The sequence below is a fragment of the Drosophila sechellia genome, chromosome 3L (assembly GCF_004382195.2).
Source record: "Drosophila sechellia strain sech25 chromosome 3L, ASM438219v1, whole genome shotgun sequence".
NCBI lineage: Eukaryota > Metazoa > Arthropoda > Insecta > Diptera > Drosophilidae > Drosophila > Drosophila sechellia.
In genome coordinates, this window is record NC_045951.1 from 15,716,044 (window position 1) to 15,740,094 (window position 24,051).

The 24,051-nt window shown below is 45.9% G+C and overlaps 6 protein-coding genes across 15 annotated transcripts; 4 read left to right on the forward strand and 2 right to left on the reverse strand.

Annotated features, from left to right (window-relative positions):
• Positions 1–78: 78 nt before the first annotated feature.
• LOC6605870 (ATP synthase subunit beta, mitochondrial) lies at positions 79–2,321 on the forward strand. The gene is made up of 3 exons (XM_002030648.2): positions 79–171; positions 234–637; positions 776–2,321. Exons 1-3 carry the CDS (start codon positions 141–143, stop codon positions 2,216–2,218), a joined length of 1,878 nt encoding a protein of 625 aa, XP_002030684.1. The 5' UTR covers positions 79–140; the 3' UTR covers positions 2,219–2,321.
• Positions 2,322–2,517: 196 nt separating this feature from the next.
• On the forward strand, positions 2,518–5,696 carry LOC6605871 (isoleucine--tRNA ligase, mitochondrial). Its single transcript, XM_032719470.1, has 6 exons — positions 2,518–2,700; positions 2,761–3,037; positions 3,093–3,297; positions 3,351–4,544; positions 4,603–4,939; positions 4,995–5,696. Exons 1-6 carry the CDS (start codon positions 2,536–2,538, stop codon positions 5,640–5,642), a joined length of 2,826 nt encoding a protein of 941 aa, XP_032575361.1. The 5' UTR covers positions 2,518–2,535; the 3' UTR covers positions 5,643–5,696.
• On the reverse strand, positions 5,639–7,868 carry LOC6605872 (integrator complex subunit 9). Its single transcript, XM_002030650.2, has 3 exons — positions 7,763–7,868; positions 6,544–7,701; positions 5,639–6,487 (listed from the first exon to the last, which is right to left on the reverse strand). Exons 1-3 carry the CDS (start codon positions 7,769–7,771, stop codon positions 5,690–5,692), a joined length of 1,965 nt encoding a protein of 654 aa, XP_002030686.1. The 5' UTR covers positions 7,772–7,868; the 3' UTR covers positions 5,639–5,689.
• Positions 7,869–8,019: 151 nt separating this feature from the next.
• On the forward strand, positions 8,020–8,691 carry LOC6605873 (MRN complex-interacting protein). Its single transcript, XM_002030651.2, has 2 exons — positions 8,020–8,126; positions 8,206–8,691. The coding sequence occupies exons 1-2, from the start codon at positions 8,076–8,078 to the stop codon at positions 8,656–8,658; spliced, it is 504 nt and encodes a 167-aa protein (XP_002030687.2). The 5' UTR covers positions 8,020–8,075; the 3' UTR covers positions 8,659–8,691.
• A 129-nt stretch (positions 8,692–8,820) lies between these two features.
• On the reverse strand, positions 8,821–14,589 carry LOC6605874 (zinc finger RNA-binding protein 2). 3 transcript variants are annotated; one of them, XM_002030652.2, is made up of 6 exons: positions 14,480–14,587; positions 14,147–14,247; positions 12,634–14,030; positions 11,871–12,371; positions 9,822–10,012; positions 8,821–9,762 (listed from the first exon to the last, which is right to left on the reverse strand). In XM_002030652.2, the coding sequence occupies exons 3-6, from the start codon at positions 14,018–14,020 to the stop codon at positions 9,187–9,189; spliced, it is 2,655 nt and encodes an 884-aa protein (XP_002030688.1). In that variant the 5' UTR covers positions 14,021–14,030; positions 14,147–14,247; positions 14,480–14,587; the 3' UTR covers positions 8,821–9,186. The 3 variants fall into 3 exon arrangements, 2 of the variants coding, with proteins under 2 accessions (XP_002030688.1, XP_032575360.1); XM_032719469.1 differs by lacking the exon at positions 14,480–14,587 and adding an exon at positions 14,348–14,441; XR_004361870.1 differs by lacking the exon at positions 8,821–9,762 and adding an exon at positions 11,101–11,303 and having other exon boundaries at positions 9,927–10,012; positions 14,480–14,589.
• Positions 14,590–15,301: 712 nt separating this feature from the next.
• LOC6605875 (transcription initiation factor TFIID subunit 4) lies at positions 15,302–23,755 on the forward strand. Of its 8 annotated transcripts, none has more exons than XM_032719462.1 (11): positions 15,302–15,439; positions 15,958–16,214; positions 16,385–16,916; positions 17,719–17,880; positions 18,082–18,669; positions 19,614–20,177; positions 20,241–20,468; positions 20,583–21,476; positions 21,534–21,707; positions 21,768–21,893; positions 21,990–23,755. In XM_032719462.1, exons 3-11 carry the CDS (start codon positions 16,545–16,547, stop codon positions 22,146–22,148), a joined length of 3,267 nt encoding a protein of 1,088 aa, XP_032575353.1. In that variant the 5' UTR covers positions 15,302–15,439; positions 15,958–16,214; positions 16,385–16,544; the 3' UTR covers positions 22,149–23,755. The 8 variants fall into 8 exon arrangements, with proteins under 8 accessions (XP_032575353.1, XP_032575354.1, XP_032575355.1 ...); XM_032719463.1 differs by having other exon boundaries at positions 15,969–16,214; XM_032719464.1 differs by lacking the exon at positions 15,958–16,214.
• Positions 23,756–24,051: the final 296 nt, after the last annotated feature.

Genomic DNA, 24,051 nt, shown 5'->3' on the forward strand with positions numbered 1-24,051 from the left:
CAACCCATTTAAAACGCATTAAGGGAATCCTTTTCAGTAGGCTTTGCTGTCATCTGTCAAAGGAATCTATCATTACAAGCAAGTTTGATTTTCAGCAAAGACGTCTAAGCAGCGAAAGAATAAAAAAAACTAAAGTGAAAATGTTGGTATCATGGGCTAAAATGGCTACAGGTAAGAAGAATAAACCAATTTCACATGACCAGCTTGCTCTGAAAATGAAAAAACCATGTTAGCATGTGCAAGGATTGGCCTGAAGATGGGCCCGGCTACCGGGGGTTTCCGGGGCAACTGCCTTGGTAATCCTGCGCAGTTTCCCAACTATGCCCGCTACCTTCATGCCTCCTTGTCCCTTTGGGATGACAAGGATAAGAATAATTCGGGCGATGAGTGCGAGCCCGAGCCGCAGGAAGTCTGCAAGACGGACGCGGAACTGGTCAAGAAGAAGGATGAAGCCGAGGATGAGTGTGAGGAAAAGAAGTTGGACGGCGGAGGCAAGAAGCTGGAGAGCAAGGGTCGCAAGGGTGTCATCCATGCTGTCATCGGTCCCGTCATCGATGTCTACTTCGAGGAGGAGGTTCCGGAGGTGCTCAACGCGCTCCAGGTGCAGGATGCTCCCATTGCTAACCTGGTGCTGGAGGTAAGTCAAGGGATTAAACAATTTTAAGGCGGACGACATTCAGACATTCCATTATATAATATTTAATTAAATTTTAAAACGGATTTTAACAAAAAAGTTTTAAAAATTATTAAACTTTTCTGATTTTTGATTGTATAGGTGTTCCACCACCTGGGCAACAATATCGTGCGTTGCGTGGCCATGGATTCCACCGAAGGACTCCGTCGTGGTCAGCCTGTGCTCGATACCGGCTACCCCATCCGTGTGGCGGTGGGCAAGGCCGTTTTGGGACGCATCCTCAATGTGGTGGGCGATCCCATCGATGATCGCGGTGAGGTTAAGTCTGATTTCTACTCATTTATCCATAATGAAGCCCCAGAGCTGACCGATTTGAGCGTGAAGCCAGAGATCCTAGTCACTGGCATCAAGGTGATTGATTTGCTGGCTCCTTACGTAAAGGGCGGCAAGATCGGGCTGTTTGGAGGCGCTGGAGTGGGCAAGACAGTGCTCATTATGGAGCTGATCAATAACATAGCCAAGTCCCATGGCGGTTACTCCGTGTTTGTGGGCGCAGGAGAGCGAACCCGCGAGGGCAACGATTTGTACCACGAGATGATCGAGTCCAAGGTCATATCCCTGGAGGATGACTCCTCGAAGGTGGTTCTGGTCTTTGGCCAGATGAACGAGCCACCCGGCGCTCGCTCCCGTGTGGTTCTCACCGGACTGACCATCGCCGAGTATTTCCGCGACGTGGACGGGCAGGATGTGCTGCTCTTCATTGACAACATTTTCCGTTTCACCCAGGCGGGATCGGAGGTGTCGGCGCTGCTCGGGCGCATTCCCTCGGCGGTGGGCTATCAGCCTACTTTGGGAACTGACATGGGCACCATGCAGGAGCGGATCACTAGTACCCGCAACGGTTCCATCACTTCCGTTCAGGCTGTCTACGTCCCCGCCGATGATCTCAGTGATCCCGCTCCGGCGGCTACCTTTTCGCATTTGGATGCCACTACCGTGCTCTCGCGTCCCATTGCTGAGTTAGGTATTTATCCGGCTGTGGATCCCTTGGATTCCTCGTCCCGCATCCTCGATCCCGATGTTGTGGGCGAGGAGCACTACAATGTGGCTCGAGCGGTTCAGAAGACTCTGCAGGCCTACAAGTCGCTGCAGGACATCATCGCCATTCTGGGAATGGATGAGCTGTCCGAGGAGGATAAGTTAACGGTGGCCAGGGCCCGCAAGATGCAGCGCTTCCTTTCGCAGCCGTTCCAAGTGGCTGAGATCTTTACTGGACATCCGGGAAAGCTGGTGCCAGTGGAGAAGTGTGTGGAGGGCTTCAAGCGTTTGTTGAATGGTGAATATGACGATATCCCGGAAATTGCTTTCTACATGGTCGGAGATGCCGAAGAGGTGCTGGCCAAGGCCACCCAACTGGCCGCCTCCATGTCAGGGGATGCTGCTCCAGCCAAGGCGGAAGCCAAGAAGGACGAAAAGAAGGACGCAAAGCCAGAGGAGGGCAAGAAGGAGGAGCCGCCCAAGGGAGAAGACAAAAAGGAGGAAGCAAAGGATGACAAGCCAAAAGAACCGGAAAAGAAAGATTAAGGAATTCGATCAGCAATTCCATCAACCATTAAACTTTACCAATTACAAGAATTTTATAATTGTGCATTTTTGATATCTTAAAAAATAATATTCCTCTAATCAATACAACTTAATGTGTATTTATTTTGAATTTACATGAAGAATTTACATTATATTAAAGTAGTTACAAAATAAAGTAAAATCAATTCAAATTACATTTTAAACTTACAATCCACATTGCGGGTTGTGTAAACAGTGCTTACGTTCCACAAGACCATATGACTTCCACTTTGCCGGCTGTTGTTACGTTTTGTCTCTTCTTCTTATTCGGCAGAAAAATGCTTAGGATTTTCAATTTTCGCGTTGGAAATCGCTTATATTCTGTGAAAGCAGCCAAAAAGGATGCAAAGAAATACACAGACAGCATAAACCTGCCCAAGACCAAGTTTCCCAATCGTCTGACCGCAGCAAAACGCGAGGAACAGGAGCTTCTAGTTCTGGAGGCAAGTTCTTGGGGATATGTGAAGTAATCAAATCTTATGTATCATAATATCACATTGCAGAACAAGATTGCAGTTTCCTATGCGTACCAGGAGCAGCGACTGGCGGAGAAGGGGAAACCCACCTTCGTCCTTCACGATGGACCGCCCTACGCCAACGGACAACTTCACATGGGCCACGCCGTCAACAAGATCCTTAAAGATATCACTCTGCGCCAGCGGGTAGCACATGGTCAGCAGGTCAACTACATTCCTGGGTGGGATTGTCATGGCCTGCCAATCGAACTGAAGGCCACAAGTACTGCTCCAGGTCAGAGTGCTCAAGAAATACGCCAGAAATGTGAGTTATTCCCATTGCTATAGATTCTTTGTTAATTCTTTATTATTTTCTACAGCTCGTGCCTTTGCTTTGGAGGCCATCAAGTCGCAAAAGGAGGAGTTCAGCAGCTGGGGCATTTTAGCTAACTGGCAGAAGGACAATATCTACATGACCTTTCAGCCAGAGTTTATAGTCAATCAATTGCAAATGTTCTACAATCTCTACGAGAAAGGACTGGTCTATCGCGACTTGAAACCAGTTTACTGGTCACCATCATCCAGGTGAGTTGAATACATCTGAAATTGATTCTTTACACTATCTTTTATTTTATTAGGACAGCCCTGGCCGAGGCGGAACTGGAATATGATGCTAATCACATAAGTCCTTCGGTGTATGTGAGATTTGCTCTTAATCCAAGTAGCTTCGATATAAAGGATAAGCAAATTTATGCCCTAGTCTGGACCACAACTCCGTGGACCTTGCCGAGTAACCAAGCCATCTGTTACAATGCCTCGTTGGAATACGTTCTAGTCAGGTTGTCGGATCGCAACCAGGATGAGCTATACCTCATGGCTTCAGCTCTTATGTCGGACTTTGAGGCCAATACTCAGCTAAAGTGTGAGATAGTGCAGCACTTGAGTGGAGAATCATTGAGCAAGCTGAGCTATAATCATCCAATTGACAAAGAACAATCGAATCTGCCCTTTTTCGACGCCAGTCATGTGCAGGATAGCAAAGGAACGGGGTTGGTGCACACAGCTCCTGCCCATGGTCCAGAAGATTTCCTTGTTAGTCTGACCCAGAAAATTCCTGTAAAATGTTTTGTGAATGAGGAGGGCACTTACACCACGGAAGCTCCTGATTTTCTACGCGGAAAATCTGTGTTGGATCAGGGAAATTCCCTAGTCCTCGACCGCATAGCAGAGGATGTAGTCCACTCCTCCAAGCTGGAACATTCCTATCCCATTGATTGGCGCACAAAAAAGCCTGTGATAATCCGTGCCAGTGAGCAGTGGTTTATTAATACCGAAAAGCTAAAGTCACCTGCTGCCGACGCCTTAGAGCAAGTGGAGATCTATCCTAGAGCCAATGCGGAGGCCAGCAAGAAGGCATTGCTCACACAGCTCCAGAAGAGACCCTATTGGTGCATCTCCAGGCAGAGAGCGTGGGGTGTACCCATTCCTGTTCTCTACAGTCGGGAGTCCGGAAAAGTGGTACTCAATTCCGCTCTTATTGAACATTTTTGCAATCTGCTGCGCAAGGAGGGATCAATCGACTTCTGGTGGGTAAAATCCGTGGAGGAACTTGTACCCGAGCATTTACTTCGTGAACTTCACCATGAAGCCAAAGATCTTGACAAGGGCACTGACATACTGGACATTTGGTTCGACTCTGGCAGCACATGGTCTGCTGTGCTGGGGAAGGATAAGATAGCCGATCTGTATCTTGAGGGTTATGACCAATTCACCGGTTGGTTTCAATCTTCACTGCTTATGAGCATTGCTGCTCGTGAATGTGCACCTTACAAGTGAGTAAATACGTAATACTTTTTAATGAAAAACCTATTCAATATTAATATCCAATAGAGCCCTCTTTGTTCACGGATTTACCGTAGATGAGAAAGGATACAAGATGTCGAAATCGTTGGGAAACGTAATTTCCCCGAAGCAGATAACCAAGAAATATGGTTCAGATGCACTGCGTTGGTGGGTTGCCTCCCATGGAACGCAGCACATGTCCATTACAGTGAGCGATAAGCTACTGCAGCAAGCGGCAGAAAATCTGAGCAAGATCCGCGGAACTCTGCGATATTTAAAAGGCGTAATTGGAGAGAAACAATCGTCGGAGAATCTAACACAACCTTCGGATAAGAGCTATCTTAATCGTTATTTGTTAAGCCAGCTGGTTGAATTTGAATCTGAGGTAGGAAACTTGGTACATCTTAGCTTTTCAACTAATCATGGCATTTGCTTTTAAGGTGGAGAAGCTATACCAAGCTTATGAGTACAATCGTGTTGTCGCCTGTGTTCAAAACTTTATTGCCAATCAGGTGTCCGCCGTCTATGTGCATCTCATCAAGGATCGACTTTATTGTGGTGATGATCAGGAGCTACTGGCTATTCGTCAGACTCTTACCCACTGCTATCAACAACTCTGCAAGAGCTTATGGCCCATTGTTCCCTTTCTGGTCGAGGAAAGCTGGAGCTACTATGACACCACAGGTTGTGCATTCCACGAGCAGATTGTTCGGACTAAACCTGAATGGCAGGACACCAAAGCCACTGAAGTGGTTAACGCAGCGTTCGATGTTAAACGTCTTATCAACCAGCAAGCTGGAGATGTTAACACCTGGCACTTGGCCGTGACCATCAAAGGAAAGGAAGGCGGCCAGCTGGATTTGCTGCGAGAACTTCACAGTACCCTCGGAGAGTCTGTGAGCAATTCTGAATTGTGCGAGATACTGCAAGTGGGATCAATTACGCTCTTACAGTCCAATAATAGCGACTATGATATTGCTCTAAGTAAACTTCAGACATCACTGTGCCCACGTTGTCGCCGCTTTGGCCTAGAGGATGAGCAGGAAACGTGTCGACGTTGCTCTGACGTTATGGAGGCAAAGAATTAAGCGTTAGGAAGTGTTGTTATTTAGGTGTAAGGAATACATTTATGTTTTTAAAAACTCTGTAAGCATTTCATGATGGTGTCTCGCAGCTTAAGCCGGGTTGTTGGCTTTCCGCCGCATATAATATGCGTCTCGTTGTCCTCGAACTTGATAACTGTGTCCTCATTGACAAGATTCAATGTCAGAGCGCCTCCAGTGCGGTCTAGCTTAATGTTGGAGAAGCCATCTTGCGCCAGCCTCTTCATCACTGCATCTACATCGATGCTGCCATACTCGTATTTGACGTTCTTTAGCACATCCTCCTTTGTCGGAGCGCTGTTACTCGAGGTAGTCTCGTCTTTAATGCTATCCGCACATGGCTGGATGCAGTGGACCTTGTCCTTAACTTGCAAAACTCCCGTCAACGTGGAGAAGGTCACGCCGGCCGCCACCTCCTTTGGCGATATCTTTTGGGCAAGTTCGGAGGTAATGTAGATTCGATCCAGCTTCCGTTTTAACGGCAGACGTATAATCTCGCCGCACTTGAACGTTATTATCTTCTTATCCGGCTGTTCGATAAACAGATTTGGGGCCGAGGGATGTGGTTTTGTGTACGCCTCTGGGATGACAAGCACATTTGGTTTCAACTCCTTGATCAGCTTATTGGCCTGCTGATAGTTCAAAGAAGTGTCGATGGGACAGTAAAAAGCCTTCATGGCCAGTGGTTGGAACGGCGCCAATACTTGCAGATACGGAAAGTCCGGCTCCGTGAATATGATGGAGTTGTTAGGGTTATTGCCCCACATCTCGATGAAGTGAACAGCGTCGCCGAAACGCAAGCTAGGATGGCCACAAAAGACCACGCAGGGCTGTAAGGAAGACAGGATTTGTAGTATGAAGTTTTCACAATTTTTTTCAGACAAACCTGTCGGAAGTCCTTGCTAAAGCCCTCGGAGAACACATGGTTATAGTGCTTCAGCTTGTTGTTGCGAAGGTAAAAGGCGTGTGGGAAAGGATCGTCTGGAAGATACACTTTGTTCTGCTTGGCGGAACTTAGCCACTCAGCCAGGATATTAGAATACGCCAAGGAGCTGTCTGCCACGGGGGAAATGAAGAACATGGGAACATTGTTGAGGCCAGCGTTTTCCAAATTCTGTGTGAGGCACTCAAAGAGATCATAGACAACGCCCGAAGGATAACAGGGAATCAAGGCAGACCCATTGTTACGGATCGTCAAGGCCACATTCATGCAGAGCTCGCCTAGCTTCGTGTCGGGATTGACCGTCGGCGCCTGCGTCAGTCCGGTCATGATGAGTACATCGGCGTGCTTCAGCGCCGACTGATTGATGGGCCGCGGATGTGTGGTCAACGTGGAGGAACCACTGACATAGCAAATCTTTTCATGCGCCGTGCTCAGTACCCAGTTGCTGGAGCCCAGGCAGTAGCCCGAGCTAACAGGAGTGGCGATAAAGGCCCCGAGGATGTCCAGTTTCTCGTCGTAGCCCATGATGGTCACCTTGGACAGACTTCCTTGGACATCCTTAAGACTAAAGATCGTACGCCACTTCTTGGCACGAAACGCTTCGCTCAAGGGACTGGGCAGCAGATGAAGCTTCTCCTTCCACAAGCACGCGGTGCACGCCTTGGGCGAAACTTCGATATAGTCCACCAGCTCCTCCAGGAAAAATCGGCCGATTTGCAGCGTTGGCTCCGTGGCATAGACTTTGCCCTTGAACCCCGTGTTTTCCGTGATGTACGGCAAGGCCAGCATATTAAGATAATTCGAGATAAGTATCACATCCACTTCGCTGAAATCCAGCATTTTGTCCATGGGTAGATTAAACTCGGGCGTGGAGTCCACGAAAACGCGGCCACAGCAGTCCTTCAACTCTCCATCCATCTGGGGATCATGATCCCGACTGGGCACGAAGTTGGGCAGATTGGACCACTTCAAGGACTGAACGAAGGGTAGCGGAAGGAAATTCAGGACTGTCTGCTCCGTGAGACCGCAGTCCAGCATGATCCGCAGGCCCTTGAAGGTAATGATGTAACATGGCTTGGCCAGGTCCCCGCTGAGACAATACTGCAAAGTGGATTGTCACTTCCGATGATTAGGTTGCTATTTACCACTCAGGATGACTTACCAATCGCATTTTATTTAACCGCCAGTGCCGATTAGACGATGCAAGTTTGTTTATATTTGGACCAGGGATGGGAAACGATAGGTCATCAATTGGTTCGGTTCCGTTATGAACCGGAATCAGCACCCGGCTAAATCATTAACCATACGTACCAAAATTAATTAATTACAAATTTTGGTAAATATTTTACTGCTCGTTAACTCGTACTCATCGCGCTTTAACATTTATTCAACCACATTTGTATTCACTCCACTGTTTGCAGTGTTGTTGGCTTCCATCCCTGGTCTGTTTATTTGGCTTTTTGCAAATTTGAAAAATGTCCCAGCAAATTCGCGTGGTACAATGCATTCAATGCAAAATGTACCAGGTGAGTGCAAAAAAAATTTAAATATTTCTTAGAACTCACTAACTACTACTACTACTAAATATATACCAAATTAAACAAGGTGGACTTCGTGAAAAAGGCAAACACATGGCAGTGTAAAATTTGCCGCAAAAAGCAAAGCTTGCTCAAGGAATTCTTTCGAGGATCGGCAGCGGAATGCCGGGTTAAGGTGCAGCATCTCAACTTGGAGCGCGGAATGCAGGAGGAAAGCCTGAACACGGGCTTATTCCGCACGGCAAAGCGGCAGTTCGAAGTGGAGGAAGATTGCCAGGAAGAAGAGGAAAACACCACACCTCAGAAGAAAACAAATAAATGGGAAAACTATGTGGATAATCCCATTGAAACTACCAATATTTCTGCAAAGGAACCTAGGAAAACCGAAGAACTTTCCGAAGCAATCTCTATGAACGTAAAGAAAACCAGGAACACAGGACCACGATCCTCTAAACGTTCCGCTGAACATATGCCATCAGTTACTAAGAAAAGTTGTTCTAAGTGGAACAACTACTTATAATTCCTTCAAAAATATATATCATATATAAATTAATATTAATTAATTAATTTCAATTAAAACTTATTTATAAAGCAAAGAATATTATCACTGATCACTATATTATCTGCAAATAAGATTTCCAGTTACGTGAATGAATTAAACTTATCTTTATTAAAAAAATAATTTCATTATAATTGTTCAATACGTTTTATTAAAATCCGCTTCGTTCTTGTATTTGTGTATATGAGTGTGAGGGCATAATGTTCACATTCAAACTGAATACATTGCCTTGCCTTGCACTAATGCTAGAAAAATACAAGTTTTATGATCCACTAAATATTGTTAGTTAAAGTTGGGGTAGTTTGGGATTCACTAAACGCCGATTGGGCAACATGTTGGACATGCTTAGCTACTTGTGCCCCAATCGGTTTGAATACTCGTGTACAGATTAGAGTTGGTTATAGTTAAGTGACGCCTGGTCGCGCATTTATCTTGAGAGAAATTGTAATATTAGTAGCCGACTACGTGTATATAACCTATTCTCGCCGCTTAGGTGCTGGCAGGAGTGACTCCGGCACCCTCCTTCTTGGCCACCTTCTCATCGGAGCCGGTCTCATCGATGTCATTGGACTCGGTCTCCGTGCCTGGTGCACCACCTGCCTTGCCCGATGACCTGCGTCGCTTGCGGTTGACACGCCATGGACGCATGGGAAACTTCATGGCCGGCAGCGGCTCCATGCCGAGCACTTTGTAAATCTGGCGGAAGGCAATGTAGCGCAGGAAGAGCTGTGCGGACACAGTGAGATCCTCGCGCTCCTGTTTGGTCAAGTCGAGTAGAGCGTCTGTGGGGTCCTTCTCGCAGGGATCCAGTAGGCCCGGTCCGTTGATTAGAAAGCCCGACGATAAGGCCTCCATGATGCGGCGCATGCAGTCACCGGGTGAAATGGGAAAGCCAGCCGACGAGATGACCTTCTCTACGAGGAGCTCCAAAGACCATTGGGGTAGCGACTGCCAGGAAGAGACGCGCTGGCACAGATCCCTGAGGATGCGTATGACCATGACGCACGACTGGAGGCCTGTCGCTCGAGCCTGGAACCATTTGGCGTGACGCAAATCAGCCAAAGCCTAAGCAAATATTCATAATTAGTTAATGAATTTGTTAGTTGCTTTTTGGCGAAACTTACACGTAGGCAGGGCTCACGAGCCAGGAATTCGGAATCGCCCTCACCTTCATCATTGGTGGAAGCTTCCCCGGGATTGGCATCGCGCAGCAAAGGCGAGGTGAGGGTAATCTTAACGGAAACAGACTCATCCAGCACAATTAGGGCGGCTTCCTCGGCGTTGACCTCCACGCGGTAATTGACCTGAGTATCGCCTGAAATCAAGAGAGCAATGGAGGAAAACATGACAAAGACGTTTTCGCAAGAAGCTCAAATCATCGAAATACTAGATTCGACTTGGAAAAAGAGACAAACATTGTGGGTGAAACGAAATTCCAGTGTGGGCCCGCAAAATACACGTATGTATACATTGTAATATAGTAATTAGCAACAATTGAATATAGATATATATATATATATTGATATTGTTCAAATGGGGACTTGATGCACGGTATGAAAAGCACGAATAATGTTTGTTTCTTCCCACGATCCTCGTATTCGCTCGGCTCCCAGCAAACAGAAGATTCGTTCGACTTGCGTGCTGGGATCGGTATCTCCGTTTGGGGACTCGTAAACGGAATTGCAAGCTCGAGACTCGGACTCGGCGTCATCCACCCGTTGCAATTCCACTTAGAGCGCGCACTTCACTGTATTTTACTGAATTTCGACTTGAACTATTTAACGGAATTATCTTGATTTCTTTTGTTGGTTAGTTTGCATTAAAATATTGAACGAAATTTATGGCTGCGGGATACGTTGACCGACCAGACGTCTCTCGTCTTCAGTACTCTCCATTCGCGGTGCGCAACGCAAATTTCGGTCGCAATTTTTGTTTGCATTATTAGATATATGTAATATAGATTTTCTATATTGGACAATCAAGTTTGATACACACAATTCGGCCGCTTGGACATATATATATGTATACGAGATTACTGAGTATAGATATATTTGCTTGGTTTCGAGTGAAAGATGAGGCAGACAGCACGCACATCGGCGCTGCAATTTTGTCCCAAGCACTTGCATTTGCATATGGCAATCGCGTCTCGTGTGTGGATCAATCGCATTGCTTCTTGGCGTGTTGTTGTGTTGTTCAACTTCTTGGCCAGGCCATCAAAGGACTTTATTTACACAAAGTTTCATCCGGAATCGAAACGAAGGCGCGCAAACTTTGTATAAATATATTCCTTTGGTTCGAATTTCAGTTGGTTAAAGAGTTTGGTTTTGACTGTTTCATCAAGGACACCACACCACATTAGACTGCAGGAGGCTGGACTTGTGGCACCGAGTCCGCGCTTGTTACCGTGACGATCCGCTGGTGGTGATTTGATTGGAGTGGAGCGGAGCAGTGCAGCAGCAGCCGTGCGGGAAGAGGAGCAACCTGGGAGGGCTGAGCTACAGCTACAGATGGCTAACTGAACGACACACTCAAGACTCTAGACTCACAGAGCTTCTAGGCTAAGGCTCAAGGCTCGAGGCTCGAAACTTATCCTGCAGAGAGAGAAGCTGAAAACGGCAAATACGTTTTTATTCGCAATTAGTTGCTATGTTGGCTGGGGCGTTGGGCGCGGTTTGGCGGGCGTGGCAATCTATATCCACCGCAACAACAGGGCTCAACTCTAGTTGTCCTAGTTTCTATGTACAATAATTTTATATAGTTAAATTTGATTTATTTTGCTGACTTTTTCCACACAAATTGCCCGTCGAACGTGAAGGTACGTAATGAATAGCGAATGCGAACGTATCGTGAGTTGCGTTCGTTCATCTTGCATATTTAGCGCTCCGAAAATCGATTTATTTTCGCTCATTAGTTTTAGTTGATTAGTTTGAGCCGCTTCCAATTTGGCCAAATTCACCTGCGCAGGTCAGTGTGAAATTGGCCAAGCTAAGAACGTGTTTATGTACTTTTTGTTTTGATCATGATTCAGTCATGCTTTTCAGCCGCATTTATCACTCAAGCCATTTCTCTGGAAAAAGTTTTCTTCTGTTCCTCTCATTAGGACAACCAAAATGTCATTCAAGAATAGTGGTATGCAATTTCTACGATGGCAGCTGCCACATCTCCTCACTTACCTGCCACCTCCTTGAGTTTGTCGGGCAGCACATTGGCCACACGCTGCAAAAGACCAGAAGTCGGCTTCTCCGCGCAAAGGACAACCAGCTCGACGGCGTTGTCGCCGTGGAGCAGCAGCCCCTTGGCCAGGTAGCCCACTCGCATCACTCCCTTCAGGATGCGCACGACATTGCCACCATTGTCGGCGTCTTTGTGGAACGAGAAGATCTGATTGTCGCGTCCGTCTTTCTCCGACGGCTTGTCAGCCTTGTCCTTCTTATTGGCCGCTCCGGCATCGCTGGGCTGCTCGGCCAGGGCATCGGAGACCAATTTTAGGGCCCTCTCGGTATGCGAGACGATGCGCTGGATGGTCTGCAGCTCCTCCTCCTTCGGATAGATCTCGGCGTGACGGGCAATGGCGTGGCGATCATCAGTGCTTTCCGGACGACGAACATTTCCGCCGGGCATCATGCCAAAGTGCGGCGGCGGTCCATTGCCCATGCGCCCAAAGCGCTGGGCACCTGCAATGGTAATTTGAAATATACATATATTTGTGCTCACAATAATTAGCCGTGTTCCAATTTTATGTTATTCCACTTGAATACTTAAAATATGTTGCAGTTTATATTGATTATTGAATTTTTTACGTTACAGCCAATAAACTGAACTAATTCCAAGCTATTTGTATAGACAAATGTTATTTATCTTATAGCTTTTAAATTGTGGCAACATAAACTAGTGCACTGTTCCAGCCCAAGGATTATAAGGTATATAATAACTCACCTCCGAAACTGCGCGACATCCAGTTGTTGTAGTCATACTCTTCGTTGTATTGTCGGTTGCGCTGCTCCTCCCAGTAGCCGCCGTCGTGATCATCACCGCCGCGATGCGAGGACATCATAGCCCGGTTGGCACGGGCCTCAGCCAGGCGGCGCTGGCGAGGAGTGGGCTTGAAGTCGACAACTAGATCTGGCTGCACCTTTCGCTTGTACTGCAAGCGATGGCGACGGCCCTTCATGTGCATCTCTTTGGCATTCGGGTCGTTGAACTTGCAATCGCACAGCTTGCAGTTGAAGCTCAATATCTTGCCCTCTTCGTCCTTGACCTCTTCAATATACTCGCCGCCCACTGGCTTAATGTTGTCCGAGTTTTCGCCCAGCGAATCGTCCAGATTATCATCAAGATCTCCAGCTGCATCGCTCTCGTTCGCGCCGCCTTCGGTCTTGGCAACACCAGCTCCGCCAGCAGCAGCGGGCACAAAGTTGATCTTGCCCATCTTTTTGGGTTCCTCCGAGGGAATGGGTTTGCCCAGCTTCTGGTGCAACTTGACCACCTTCTGATGCTTGGCTCCCCGCACATGGGCGGCATATGCATCCGTACCAGTGCATGTTACATCGCACAGCTCGCAGTGGTAGTTGTTACCACGATTTTGTGTAGCACTGTTAGCACTAGCTGACATTTTTAGCGAAGCCTCGCGTTTCTTGTGCTTCTGACCCTCCAGATGCTCGCGATAGGTCTGAGGTCCGGCGCACGAGATCTTGCACACCTCGCAGTAGTGCAGCTGCTGGGGACGTGGAGGTGCCTTCGGACGCATACCCCTTATGGCCGGTGCTCCTGGTATGGTGGGTTGCATCTTGCGCTGATACCAGTTATTGGCGCCGCCATTTGGCTTTTGGTTTGGATTGCCCTGATGCTGTTGGGCCACATACATGCTTGCCGCATTGTAGAGCGCTGTATCATAGCCACTGTAATTGTTGCCCGCCGGAGGAGCCGAACTAGGGGGCTTGGGACCACCATTAGACTTGTCCATCTTGCCCTTCACCTGATTCTTGACTGGCGGAGCGGAGTAGTGCGTCTTGCTGACCGAGGCTGTCGAACCGGAGGCGTTGTAGCTGGCCGACGACTGCTGGTAGAATGTCTTGGTAGCGTCGTATTGCATGGCACTGCGATAGTCGCCGTAGCCACCGTAACCCCCCGCCCCAGGGCCAGAGGGGGCGCCAGCGCCCGCTCCTGCTGCTCCGGCGTAACCACCCTGTCCGGCGGCCACAGCGGCATTCTGATAGGCGGCCGCATTCGCGTAGGTGGCATTGGTTACCGCCGGGTACGAGACCTGGCCCGTATTGTACTGGGTGCCGCCGTAGTTAAACCCGGCGTAGTTGTTGTTGGCCATTGTCGGTGTGCTGCAATTACGAAAATCGAATTTGTTTGACAATCTGTCTGCGGTTTACTAGTTTACCAATGGCATTTGCATTTGCATTTTGTATCTGCCCCCATCCCCACCAAGTGCTCTACTTACATTAGCTGTCCTAGCCGACTGACTGTCAATATTTATGGGACTTCGAATGCGGATTTATTCGGGAATTTATATGTGCTTTCCGCGTAATAGCCTGTTTATAGCTGTAAAAGCAAAGTGGTCTTAGTCACGTCATGTTGAAAAAGGAGCTCCCCCACCACTTTCCCATCCGCTTTTCATCTGCTTTTCTCTATCGATTTTTACCCTGCAGCTTTGGACGCACTTTTCGCGTGTCTGGCCCACATGCGAGTAAGCACACGTGGCGATCTCTTTTCCAACGTCACTTTATCTCTAGTTGCGAATGGCTAAATTACAGTTAATACAAATGGCAATCACCTGAAATCGGTTAAATAAAATTTTTCTTCTGTCTATATGGGCCGGTACTAGTGTGACCGCAGCGTATTCGGATAATCATACTATGTTGAGCCCGACTTGAAACAAATACCACTTTTTATCTTTCGAAGTTTTTGGGAAATATACCATTACGCTATTACACTATTATTATTATTTAATGTAATTTTTTAAATATTACAATTGGTATGGTCTTTTTTATTAAGACCGCTATTTGTAGATTTTGTATTAAATTGAATTCTTTTGCCCGTTGTTGTGCTGAAGTTTAGCATTTCTCAGATACCGAAAACTAACAAAAAATACCGTCACGTTGGTGATGGGACGTTACAAAGTACTACCTCTTCATTTGAATATATATGAATTAAGTCTATGAGCAAACAGCGGCAAAATATAAAAAATAATAATATTTTTAACCGTATTCTTCAAACTTACATTAAAGGAATGAAAGACTTGGAATCGATTTCATGTTGCTTACAGGCTGTGGCAATTACCTAACATTCAGCTTTAAGCAGTACCCTAATAATAGTTTCAAAGGTTTTAAAATATTTCATATTCGAATGCATTAAAATGAATTCATTTTAGGGATCAATTTTGGTTTATTACCCATATAAAAACTAATGACCATAGAATTAATTTGGTATGCGGTATAAATCTGATGGCATCAAAATGCCAGCAAACGTTTTTGGTTTTGAAAATGTGCGCAACAGGACTATGAAAATCGACAACATGTTATCCAAGTCACTACTTCTTTTCTAGTATTTTTTTTTGGTATCGCGTTTCACACGATGATATTCTCACCAACGGTCACACTGCACAACTCGTCCGTACCTCGGCGGTCCGTAAACAATATTTACTCGGTTTTCGGCTAAATCGCCAGAGAAACGCAACGGGAAATCGTTTAAAATGCGCCCCAGTGCACCGAGTTTGAACGCAAAATGAATTAAAGTGAGTGCATCTGCCGCAGGGCCTAGAAAATTTCCCCCGACATTGCAGGCTGTACAAAACTGATACTGAAACACACGCACACAGTCACACAGACACGGACTTGGGTTTATGCCACCACCCGCTGGCCACTAAAGTAGAAATTACTAATACTATGGCTGGCACGATGCTCCATATTGCCACTCGAGCCATGTACAAGTTGCATTCGATTTCTTTTCGTTTTAAATATTTTTATGCGGCTTTTCGAAAAATATGAATTTTTCCTAATAAAAATCATCAACTTTTAAGTGCTCCACTTTCGAGTTGAACTTTTTTTAAATTTAGTGCATTCACGAATATTGCACACTCGCCACCCGCATAAACGCGCGGCATTGCCAGATCGTTGGTTACGTGTTTTTCGCACGCTATCTGGCAACGTCCACCACCCTCGATTTTCGCTTTACACGCGCATTCGTGAAAATGGCGGCGTTCTGGCACCGTAGCTGCCAAATTTTTTGTACATCAAAATAATCAAAATAAAGCATTCTTCCAGTGCTCAACAATCAGTCCGTGCGAGCACGCGCGTGTGTGTGTGTGCGCAGGAAAACCCGCCGATCGGGAAAAGTGTAGAAAGGCTTAGCGAAGCAAACAAAAGGCAGCGAATTAGCGAGATAACACACACGCGACAACGACTGCAACGGATGCGCCAGGAGAAAGGCCGACGACAGTGACGGCAAAGGCGAGTGCGAGTGAGCCAGCGCAGCACCAAGTCAGCGGAGCACCCGCTTTTTTGGCCAAGGTGAATGCGATTACCTGTGCGCGGCATCCAGGTGTACGCAGCATCTGGTTTCTGGCGCACGTCTGCCAGGTAGCCGGCGGTCAGGTAGCACCTCCACCGCCTACCTGTTTCTCCACCGTCTCGAGCCGAATCTTGTATAAATACTAAAAGCGCCTCCCCTTGCATTGCAGTTCGCTTCTGGAGCGCACAGCATGCAACAACTCCGCCAACACCGACACAGGATGTGCGCAACTAGTTGATCGGAACAGGATCGCTCGCCCACACCAACACACAGAAGTCAGTGGAATAGGAGGAACACACTCGCCAATAACATAAACACCACACAGCACGATGAACACCAGCCAGACAGCTGCCGGCAATCGCATCACCTTCACCAGCCAGCCGCTGCCCAATGGCACCATCAGCATTGCCGGCAATCCCGGCGCGGTCATCTCCACGGCCCAGCTGCCGAACACCACCACCATCAAGACGATCCAGGCGGGGATCGGTGGTCAGCATCAGGGACTTCAACAGGTGCATCATGTCCAACAGCAGCAGCAGTCACAACAGCAACAACAACAACAGCAGCAGACGCAATCCGTAGGTGCCACCCAAACACAAACCCTAGTTATTAAATCCAACCACCATGCTGTCACCCTGCCGGCGGGTCTAGTCTCAAGTGCACCAGCAGGAATCGTAACCATGACCAAGACCATCAATCAGGTATCCATATTAAAGCTAAACCCACTCTTCGGGCGCTAGGCGATCGCAACTCGGGCGTATCACTTCGTCCAAATCTGATCCCCAATCAAAACCCCCTCAATTCCTCGCTCGAATCGGATAGTAGTGGCCGCACACACTTTGGTTGTATACTTTTATTATGCTTTCATCTGTCTAACTCGCTGCCCGAAATTCCCTTATCCTTATCCAAATGGGTTTAGTCCCAGGCTTTATAACGTATTTTCCGCTTAAAAAAGTCCTTAATTCCAGGCATATATCCTATGAACATTAATGTGAAATCGGAAACTTATGTTAGAGTTTGTTTTACTCATTTTTATATTATATTAAAATTAATTTCTTTTTTTACGAATGTCATATCAATTCACTTCATTGGAACTTAAAGCAGTTTAACCACCATAAAAGACATCTTTAATTTGAAATACTTTATCCCAATGCCGAAAATTTTCCCAAAGATCGAATCCCTAACAACTGTTCAAAAACACTCAACAGAAACCTTATTTTACACCAATATCCAAACCATTACATTTGTAGAACTATTGCTTTCAATGCTCGCTTCAAATAGAACAAAATATAGTAGATCACACGCCTTCAAATTTGGTTAGCACAGAGAGAATCAAATCTGCACTAATTGGGGTCCTTTGCCGAGCGATTAAGTCAACTGCTGCATGATGTAGGCTAATTTAGAATCCCGCAAAACCTTTCAATGCATCCTCTGGTTCAAATAGACTTTGAAAATGTGATAATATGAATTGATAGTCTAATGATTATGTTGCGTATTTGCCAGGCCGGTCAACCGATGCTCAACTCAATGCTGCCGGCAGGCGTGGTGGTGGGCATGCGCCACCAGGCGCCGTCACAGCAGCAGCAGAAGAATGTGCCCACCAACCCGCTCAGTCGTGTGGTGATCAACTCCCACATGGCGGGCGTGAGACCGCAGAGTCCATCGGTGAGTATGAAGGATAATGTTGCTATTACTACGGTTGTTGTGGTGGGTTCTTCCATACTAACTCACAAAGCTCCCTAACCCAGCCACGCTCCTCACAAACACGCATATGCACAGCCCACCATTCACGCACACCATACACCATACACACCATGCTCCAGCAGATGAAAACCGAGTCTCTCTGTCTTCTCTCTTTACTTTTAGATAACTTTAAGCACACTTAATACGGGTCAGACCCCGGCATTGCTGGTCAAGACGGATAACGGATTCCAGCTGTTGCGCGTGGGCACGACGACGGGTCCGCCGACGGTGACACAGACTATAACCAACACCAGCAATAACAGCAACACGACAAGCACCACAAACCATCCCACAACCACACAGATTCGTCTGCAAACTGTGCCGGCTGCAGCTGTAAGTAGATACCAACAACAACAACAACATCAGCAGCAATCGCAACAGCAGCAACAATCGCAACAGCAGCAACAAGCAACCAGCACAACCGCCAGCACTAGTATTGCACTGCGCAAAACGATTGTCCGTACATCATCCACAGTCCCATCCAGCAATAATAACAATAATAGTATCAATGCCACCACCACCACCAACACCACCACCACTACCAACAACAACAACAAACCCGCTACTAACCAGCAACAGCAGCAGCAGAAGCTCCAACAGCAGCAACATCTGAAGGCCCAGCAGCAACAGAAACAGCAACAGGCATCCGCTGCCGCTGCTGCTGCAGCAGCTGCCGCAAATGTGGCAGCCACCATAAAGATCAAGCAAAACGTAAACAGAAGCTAGCAGGATATACTCCTATTCGAACATATTTTTTGCTCTTCTCTCCTCTGTTCTCCTTTGTCTGTTATGCACTTGGATTTGATCTTCTTATTTATATAACTTATATATAACTACGCCTACGCTTCAGTTCCGTTTTGGTTCGTCACAATCGAACACTTCATTTTGATTTATCCAAAATACTTTCATATATGATAGCATATATAATATATATATATATATTTATATATGTGTAAATGTACTGCATGCTGCGTTGTGTAACTGTCTGTGTATTTTCGATACTCCTTATTTCGATTCGATTTAGTTAAATGCGCTGTACACGAGTTGCTGTTCCAGGCCAAACATCATGAAATAGGCCTGGCTATCGGGCTGCACCGGGAGTACCAATGATGTGTGCTGGACTGTTGTCTAATTCCCGAAAACTTCTTCCTTGATAAATATTTTCTAACCCAAATCCTTATGGCAATGCTTAGTAAGATCTCAGAAAATTATAATGCGTGTAATAACAAACACTCCTTCACAACGCGATTATTTCTTCTAGAGTATTCAATATAATCAATTAATTTTATTTTTCAAAGAGCTTTTCATTTATCAAACGTTGAGTATTTAAATGTTAATAACCCACTGGATTTTCACAAATAAATATATTTGTGCTTCGAACAAAATTAACCTTGCTCCATGGGGCATTTTACTGTATTGTAACCAGTTCACCTCATTATCCATGCCCCAGCCATAGTTCTGCCCCCTGCACACATACTTGGAGACCAGGACCTTAAACTCCATCCTGAAAAAAAAAACCATCATCATCTTTATTCCGCTATGAAATATTTTTAATAATTATTCTAACGCTTTTTGGTCTTAATTTTGCACTTCTATATATGATTTTTCATTTATCCTAACAAGCTGATTACTATTTTTCCATTTTTCTACCGCAGTCTATGACCAACACGACCGCCACCAGCAACATTATTGTCAATTCGGTGGCCAGCAGTGGATATGCAAACTCATCGCAGCCGCCCCACCTGACGCAACTAAATGCGCAGGCGCCACAACTGCCGCACATTACGCAGATTCAAACAATACCGGCCCAGCAGTCTCAGCAGCAGCAGGTGAACAATGTTAGCTCCGCGGGAGGAACGGCAACGGCGGTCAGCACTACGACGGCAGCGACGACGACGCAGCAGGGCAATACCAAAGAAAAGTGTCGCAAGTTTCTAGCCAATTTAATCGAATTGTCGACACGGGAACCGAAGCCGGTGGAGAAAAACGTGCGCACCCTCATCCAGGAGCTGGTCAATGCGAATGTCGAGCCGGAGGAGTTTTGTGACCGCCTGGAGCGCTTGCTCAACGCCAGCCCGCAGCCGTGTTTGATTGGATTCCTTAAGAAGAGTTTGCCTCTGCTACGACAAGCGCTCTACACAAAGGAGCTGGTCATCGAAGGCATTAAACCTCCGCCGCAGCACGTTCTTGGCCTGGCCGGACTCTCTCAACAGTTGCCTGTAAGTCGTCCAAGCCATTCAGCTATCTGTGAATTGGTTTCATTTGTGTTCCATTTGTTTTAGAAAATCCAAGCGCAAATCCGTCCGATCGGTCCTAGCCAGACAACGACCATTGGACAGACGCAGGTGCGTATGATAACGCCGAATGCCTTGGGCACGCCACGACCCACCATTGGCCACACCACGATATCGAAGCAGCCGCCGAATATTCGGCTGCCTACGGCCCCGCGTCTCGTCAACACTGGAGGAATTCGCACCCAGATACCTTCGTTGCAGGTGCCTGGTCAGGCGGTAAGTTGGCATTTAACTTCTTATCATTTATTTCTTTTATATATTACATTTTTATTTTATGAAAACTGATGTATCAATATAAAATAAACATATTATTTACATATTAATTTGCAGAACATTGTGCAAATACGTGGACCGCAGCATGCTCAGCTGCAGCGTACGGGATCGGTCCAGATCCGGGCCACCACTCGTCCGCCAAACAGTGTGCCCACCGCGAACAAACTCACTGCCGTCAAGGTGGGACAGACGCAAATCAAAGCGATTACGCCCAGCCTGCATCCACCTTCGCTGGCTGCCATCTCGGGTGGACCACCGCCTACGCCCACGCTGTCTGTTTTGTCTACATTGAACTCCGCCTCGACCACAACGCTGCCCATACCATCGCTACCCACAGTCCATCTTCCTCCCGAAGCTCTTCGAGCCCGTGAGCAGATGCAAAATTCGCTGAACCACAACAGCAATCACTTCGAAGCGAAACTGGTGGAGATCAAGGCGCCGTCGCTGCATCCGCCGCACATGGAGCGGATCAACGCATCTCTCACACCGATTGGAGCCAAGACGATGGCAAGGCCGCCGCCTGCGATCAACAAGGCGATAGGGAAAAAGAAACGCGACGCCATGGAAATGGACGCCAAATTGAACACATCGAGCGGAGCAGCGGGGTCCGCTGCCAACTCGTTTTTCCAGCAGAGCTCCATGTCCTCGATGTACGGTGACGATGATATCAACGATGTTGCCGCCATGGGAGGTGTCAACTTGGCGGAGGAGTCGCAGCGGATTCTCGGCTGCACGGAAAACATCGGCACGCAGATTCGATCCTGCAAGGATGAGGTATTTCTCAATCTGCCCTCGCTGCAAGCCAGAATTCGGGCAATTACTTCGGAGGCGGGACTGGATGAGCCGTCGCAGGATGTGGCCGTTCTGATATCGCACGCCTGTCAGGAGCGGCTGAAGAACATCGTTGAGAAGTTGGCTGTGATAGCGGAGCACCGCATTGATGTCATCAAGGTTTGTTGGAAATTGTTTTATGTTCAAATGAAAATATTGATTTCTTATTTCTTACAGTTGGATCCACGCTACGAGCCCGCCAAGGATGTGCGCGGTCAGATCAAGTTCCTCGAGGAGCTGGACAAGGCCGAGCAGAAGCGACACGAGGAACTGGAACGTGAGATGCTGCTGAGGGCAGCAAAGTCACGATCGAGGGTGGAAGATCCCGAGCAGGCCAAGATGAAGGCGAGGGTGTGTTCGCAATCGCCTTTCCCTGTAGCCGTTTACTTAAGTCCTTCTCTTGTTGTTTAGGCCAAGGAGATGCAACGCGCCGAAATGGAGGAGTTGCGTCAACGAGATGCCAATCTGACGGCGCTGCAGGCGATTGGACCTCGGAAAAAGCTGAAACTGGACGGCGAAACAGTCAGTTCGGGAGCGGTATGTATGGTGCACTTATACCTAAAGACAGTGTCTAAAATTTAGTCTAGTTGACTGCCAGAACGGCTATTAATTAAGATGTGTTTATCCAAAAAGGGTTCAAGTGGCGGCGGAGTGCTAAGCAGCTCGGGATCTGCGCCGACGACGTTACGGCCTCGCATAAAACGTGTGAACCTGCGCGACATGCTCTTCTACATGGAGCAAGAGCGGGAGTTCTGTCGCAGTTCCATGCTGTTCAAGACATACCTCAAGTGATCGCTGCTGTTGCCCACCAATCGCACCGTCTTCTCCTCGCCGATCCTCCTCCTCCGTGGACTGTCGTGTTGTTTTATACAGCTCTACGATTTCATCCACTTGCAATATATTTTAGCCTCAACTTTAAATGCGTCGCGTGTCCCCTGTTGTTGTTTCTTTTTAGTTAGGCGGCTCTATTTAATTTCTATTTTTACATTTATTTACATAAATCCTAAATTCTAATCGTATTTGATTTTAAGCCTTATTTAAAGCTCGTTTATTTTTCCAATAAATTCTCTGTAAAACTTAAACCAAACCAATCCAAAAACAAAACAAAACCAGAGTAACGTAAAGTAAACGAAGAGAATAAAATAATAGAGAGGAAAGTAAAAGAAGGTAAAAGAGAACGCGCAGTCAGCGGGCGTTTGATTTGTAATTTGTAACATAATACTGTTTGCATCAACTGCATTGACGGCCTTATCTAAACGATATAAACATAATTATTAATATTTAATTATTTAGCTTAGTTTGTTAAACGAAAACGAACCATAATTCCTAGATATTAAGCTAAAACGCAAGCGCGAGCGAAGAGAAATCGAAACCGAATTACAGATAAAGGTTTTTAAAACCAACTAGATCGAAACAAGTTCAGCAACAGCAAAACAAAAGAATACATCAGAAAAAGAACCGAAAACTATCCATTTAAACATCCATTGAATTAGTTTTAGTTGTTTAAAAAAGATGTAATTTTTAATTACCTATAATGTATAAACTGAAATCAATCGTTAGGCAAGACCACAACAAACCCAACAAATTGTAAATACATGCTAGGCTACGGTTTTTCTAATAGATAACTAGGTAAAAACGCAAACGTAATTAACAAATTATCGATGGCAAGGAGCGATGCGAGCGCAGAGAACTTGGCACACCGAAATAAAATATGTTTTTATTAGTGGCGCTCGTTCATCCATCAAGAATCGCGGTTCATTAGGCTCCATAGATCCGTAAATCCCCTAATCCAATCTGGACTACACACAAAATAGACAAATTTTATACAATTAGCTCGAAAAATCTTGTAAAATAGAGTCCCATAAAAAAATTATAACAAATAAATTGACAACAATTGATGTAATTCAGTAAAACTAAGCAAAAAGTGGAACCATTCTAAGCAAATTCTTTGTGTGTAAAAATTAATATGATAAACAAAATGCAGATGCAACCGTAAACAGCGCATAGTTTGGTAGGCATATAACTGAATATATATATACATATATATTATTATTATTATGTTTTAACATTAAGCAAAAAAATAAAAGAAAAAATTCAGAAAACTTCAACTGAGCACGGAGAATTATTAGCTGGGAAAATGTAGAATTTATTTTAGTGCGCAGTGTTTGCTTTTGCATATTATTATTTTATGTCGTATGGAATATGTAACGGTATCTCAGTTAATTAGCTAGTTAAATCATTACAATTTATGTAGTTGAATTAATTAATTTTATTGATATTTTTATATTCATTTATTATGTTAATTAATCCTACAGAAACTTTGTGTAGCTCCCATAGAATGAAAATCTAACACAAAATAAATAGAACCAAATTCACGTTTGGATTCAACCAGAAACACATAACGAATTGGCAATTTTTTTAATGTCGTATTACGACATGTTTTCTTAATTTTAAAATTGAAATCGTGAAACTAAAGTCGGAAGCCATTAGATCTCCTATCATTATTGCATTCAAATGCATCGAACAGAGTTATTAAGCCAATATTATGATTTTATTAATCCATACAATAGAACTACTATTCTATTCTACTATTCAGATCTCTTTTCAATAAATTTAGTGACTGTTGATAAATTATGTACCTCATAGGTTGTTATCATCAGTTTTTCACTTCAAATTTATGCGCCAACATTTCGAA

Bases quoted from the DNA above. Each gene is read 5' to 3' on its own strand.
- LOC6605870 (XM_002030648.2), top strand. From the start codon at position 141: ATGTTGGTATCATGGGCTAAAATGGCTACAG. The intron at 172-233 runs GTAAGAAGAATA...AAACCATGTTAG, and splicing joins ATGGGCTAAAATGGCTACAG to CATGTGCAAGGATTGGCCTG. The intron at 638-775 runs GTAAGTCAAGGG...TTGATTGTATAG, and splicing joins TTGCTAACCTGGTGCTGGAG to GTGTTCCACCACCTGGGCAA.
- LOC6605871 (XM_032719470.1), top strand. From the start codon at position 2,536: ATGCTTAGGATTTTCAATTTTCGCGTTGGAAATCGCTTATATTCTGTG. The intron at 3,038-3,092 runs GTGAGTTATTCC...TATTTTCTACAG, and splicing joins TCAAGAAATACGCCAGAAAT to CTCGTGCCTTTGCTTTGGAG. The intron at 3,298-3,350 runs GTGAGTTGAATA...TTATTTTATTAG, and splicing joins TACTGGTCACCATCATCCAG to GACAGCCCTGGCCGAGGCGG.
- LOC6605872 (XM_002030650.2), bottom strand. The intron at 6,488-6,543 runs GTTTGTCTGAAA...TCTTCCTTACAG, and splicing joins TTAGCAAGGACTTCCGACAG to CCCTGCGTGGTCTTTTGTGG.
- LOC6605873 (XM_002030651.2), top strand. From the start codon at position 8,076: ATGTCCCAGCAAATTCGCGTGGTACAATGCATTCAATGCAAAATGTAC. The intron at 8,127-8,205 runs GTGAGTGCAAAA...AAATTAAACAAG, and splicing joins TTCAATGCAAAATGTACCAG to GTGGACTTCGTGAAAAAGGC.
- LOC6605874 (XM_002030652.2), bottom strand. From the start codon at position 14,020: ATGGCCAACAACAACTACGCCGGGTTTAACTACGGCGGCACCCAGTAC. The intron at 10,013-11,870 runs GTAAGTGAGGAG...TCTTGATTTCAG, and splicing joins CAAACTCAAGGAGGTGGCAG to GCGATACTCAGGTCAATTAC. The intron at 9,763-9,821 runs GTAAGTTTCGCC...ATATTTGCTTAG, and splicing joins CTCGTGAGCCCTGCCTACGT to GCTTTGGCTGATTTGCGTCA.
- LOC6605875 (XM_032719462.1), top strand. From the start codon at position 16,545: ATGAACACCAGCCAGACAGCTGCCGGCAATCGCATCACCTTCACCAGC. The intron at 20,469-20,582 runs GTAAGTTGGCAT...ATTAATTTGCAG, and splicing joins TGCAGGTGCCTGGTCAGGCG to AACATTGTGCAAATACGTGG. The intron at 21,894-21,989 runs GTATGTATGGTG...TTATCCAAAAAG, and splicing joins AAACAGTCAGTTCGGGAGCG to GGTTCAAGTGGCGGCGGAGT.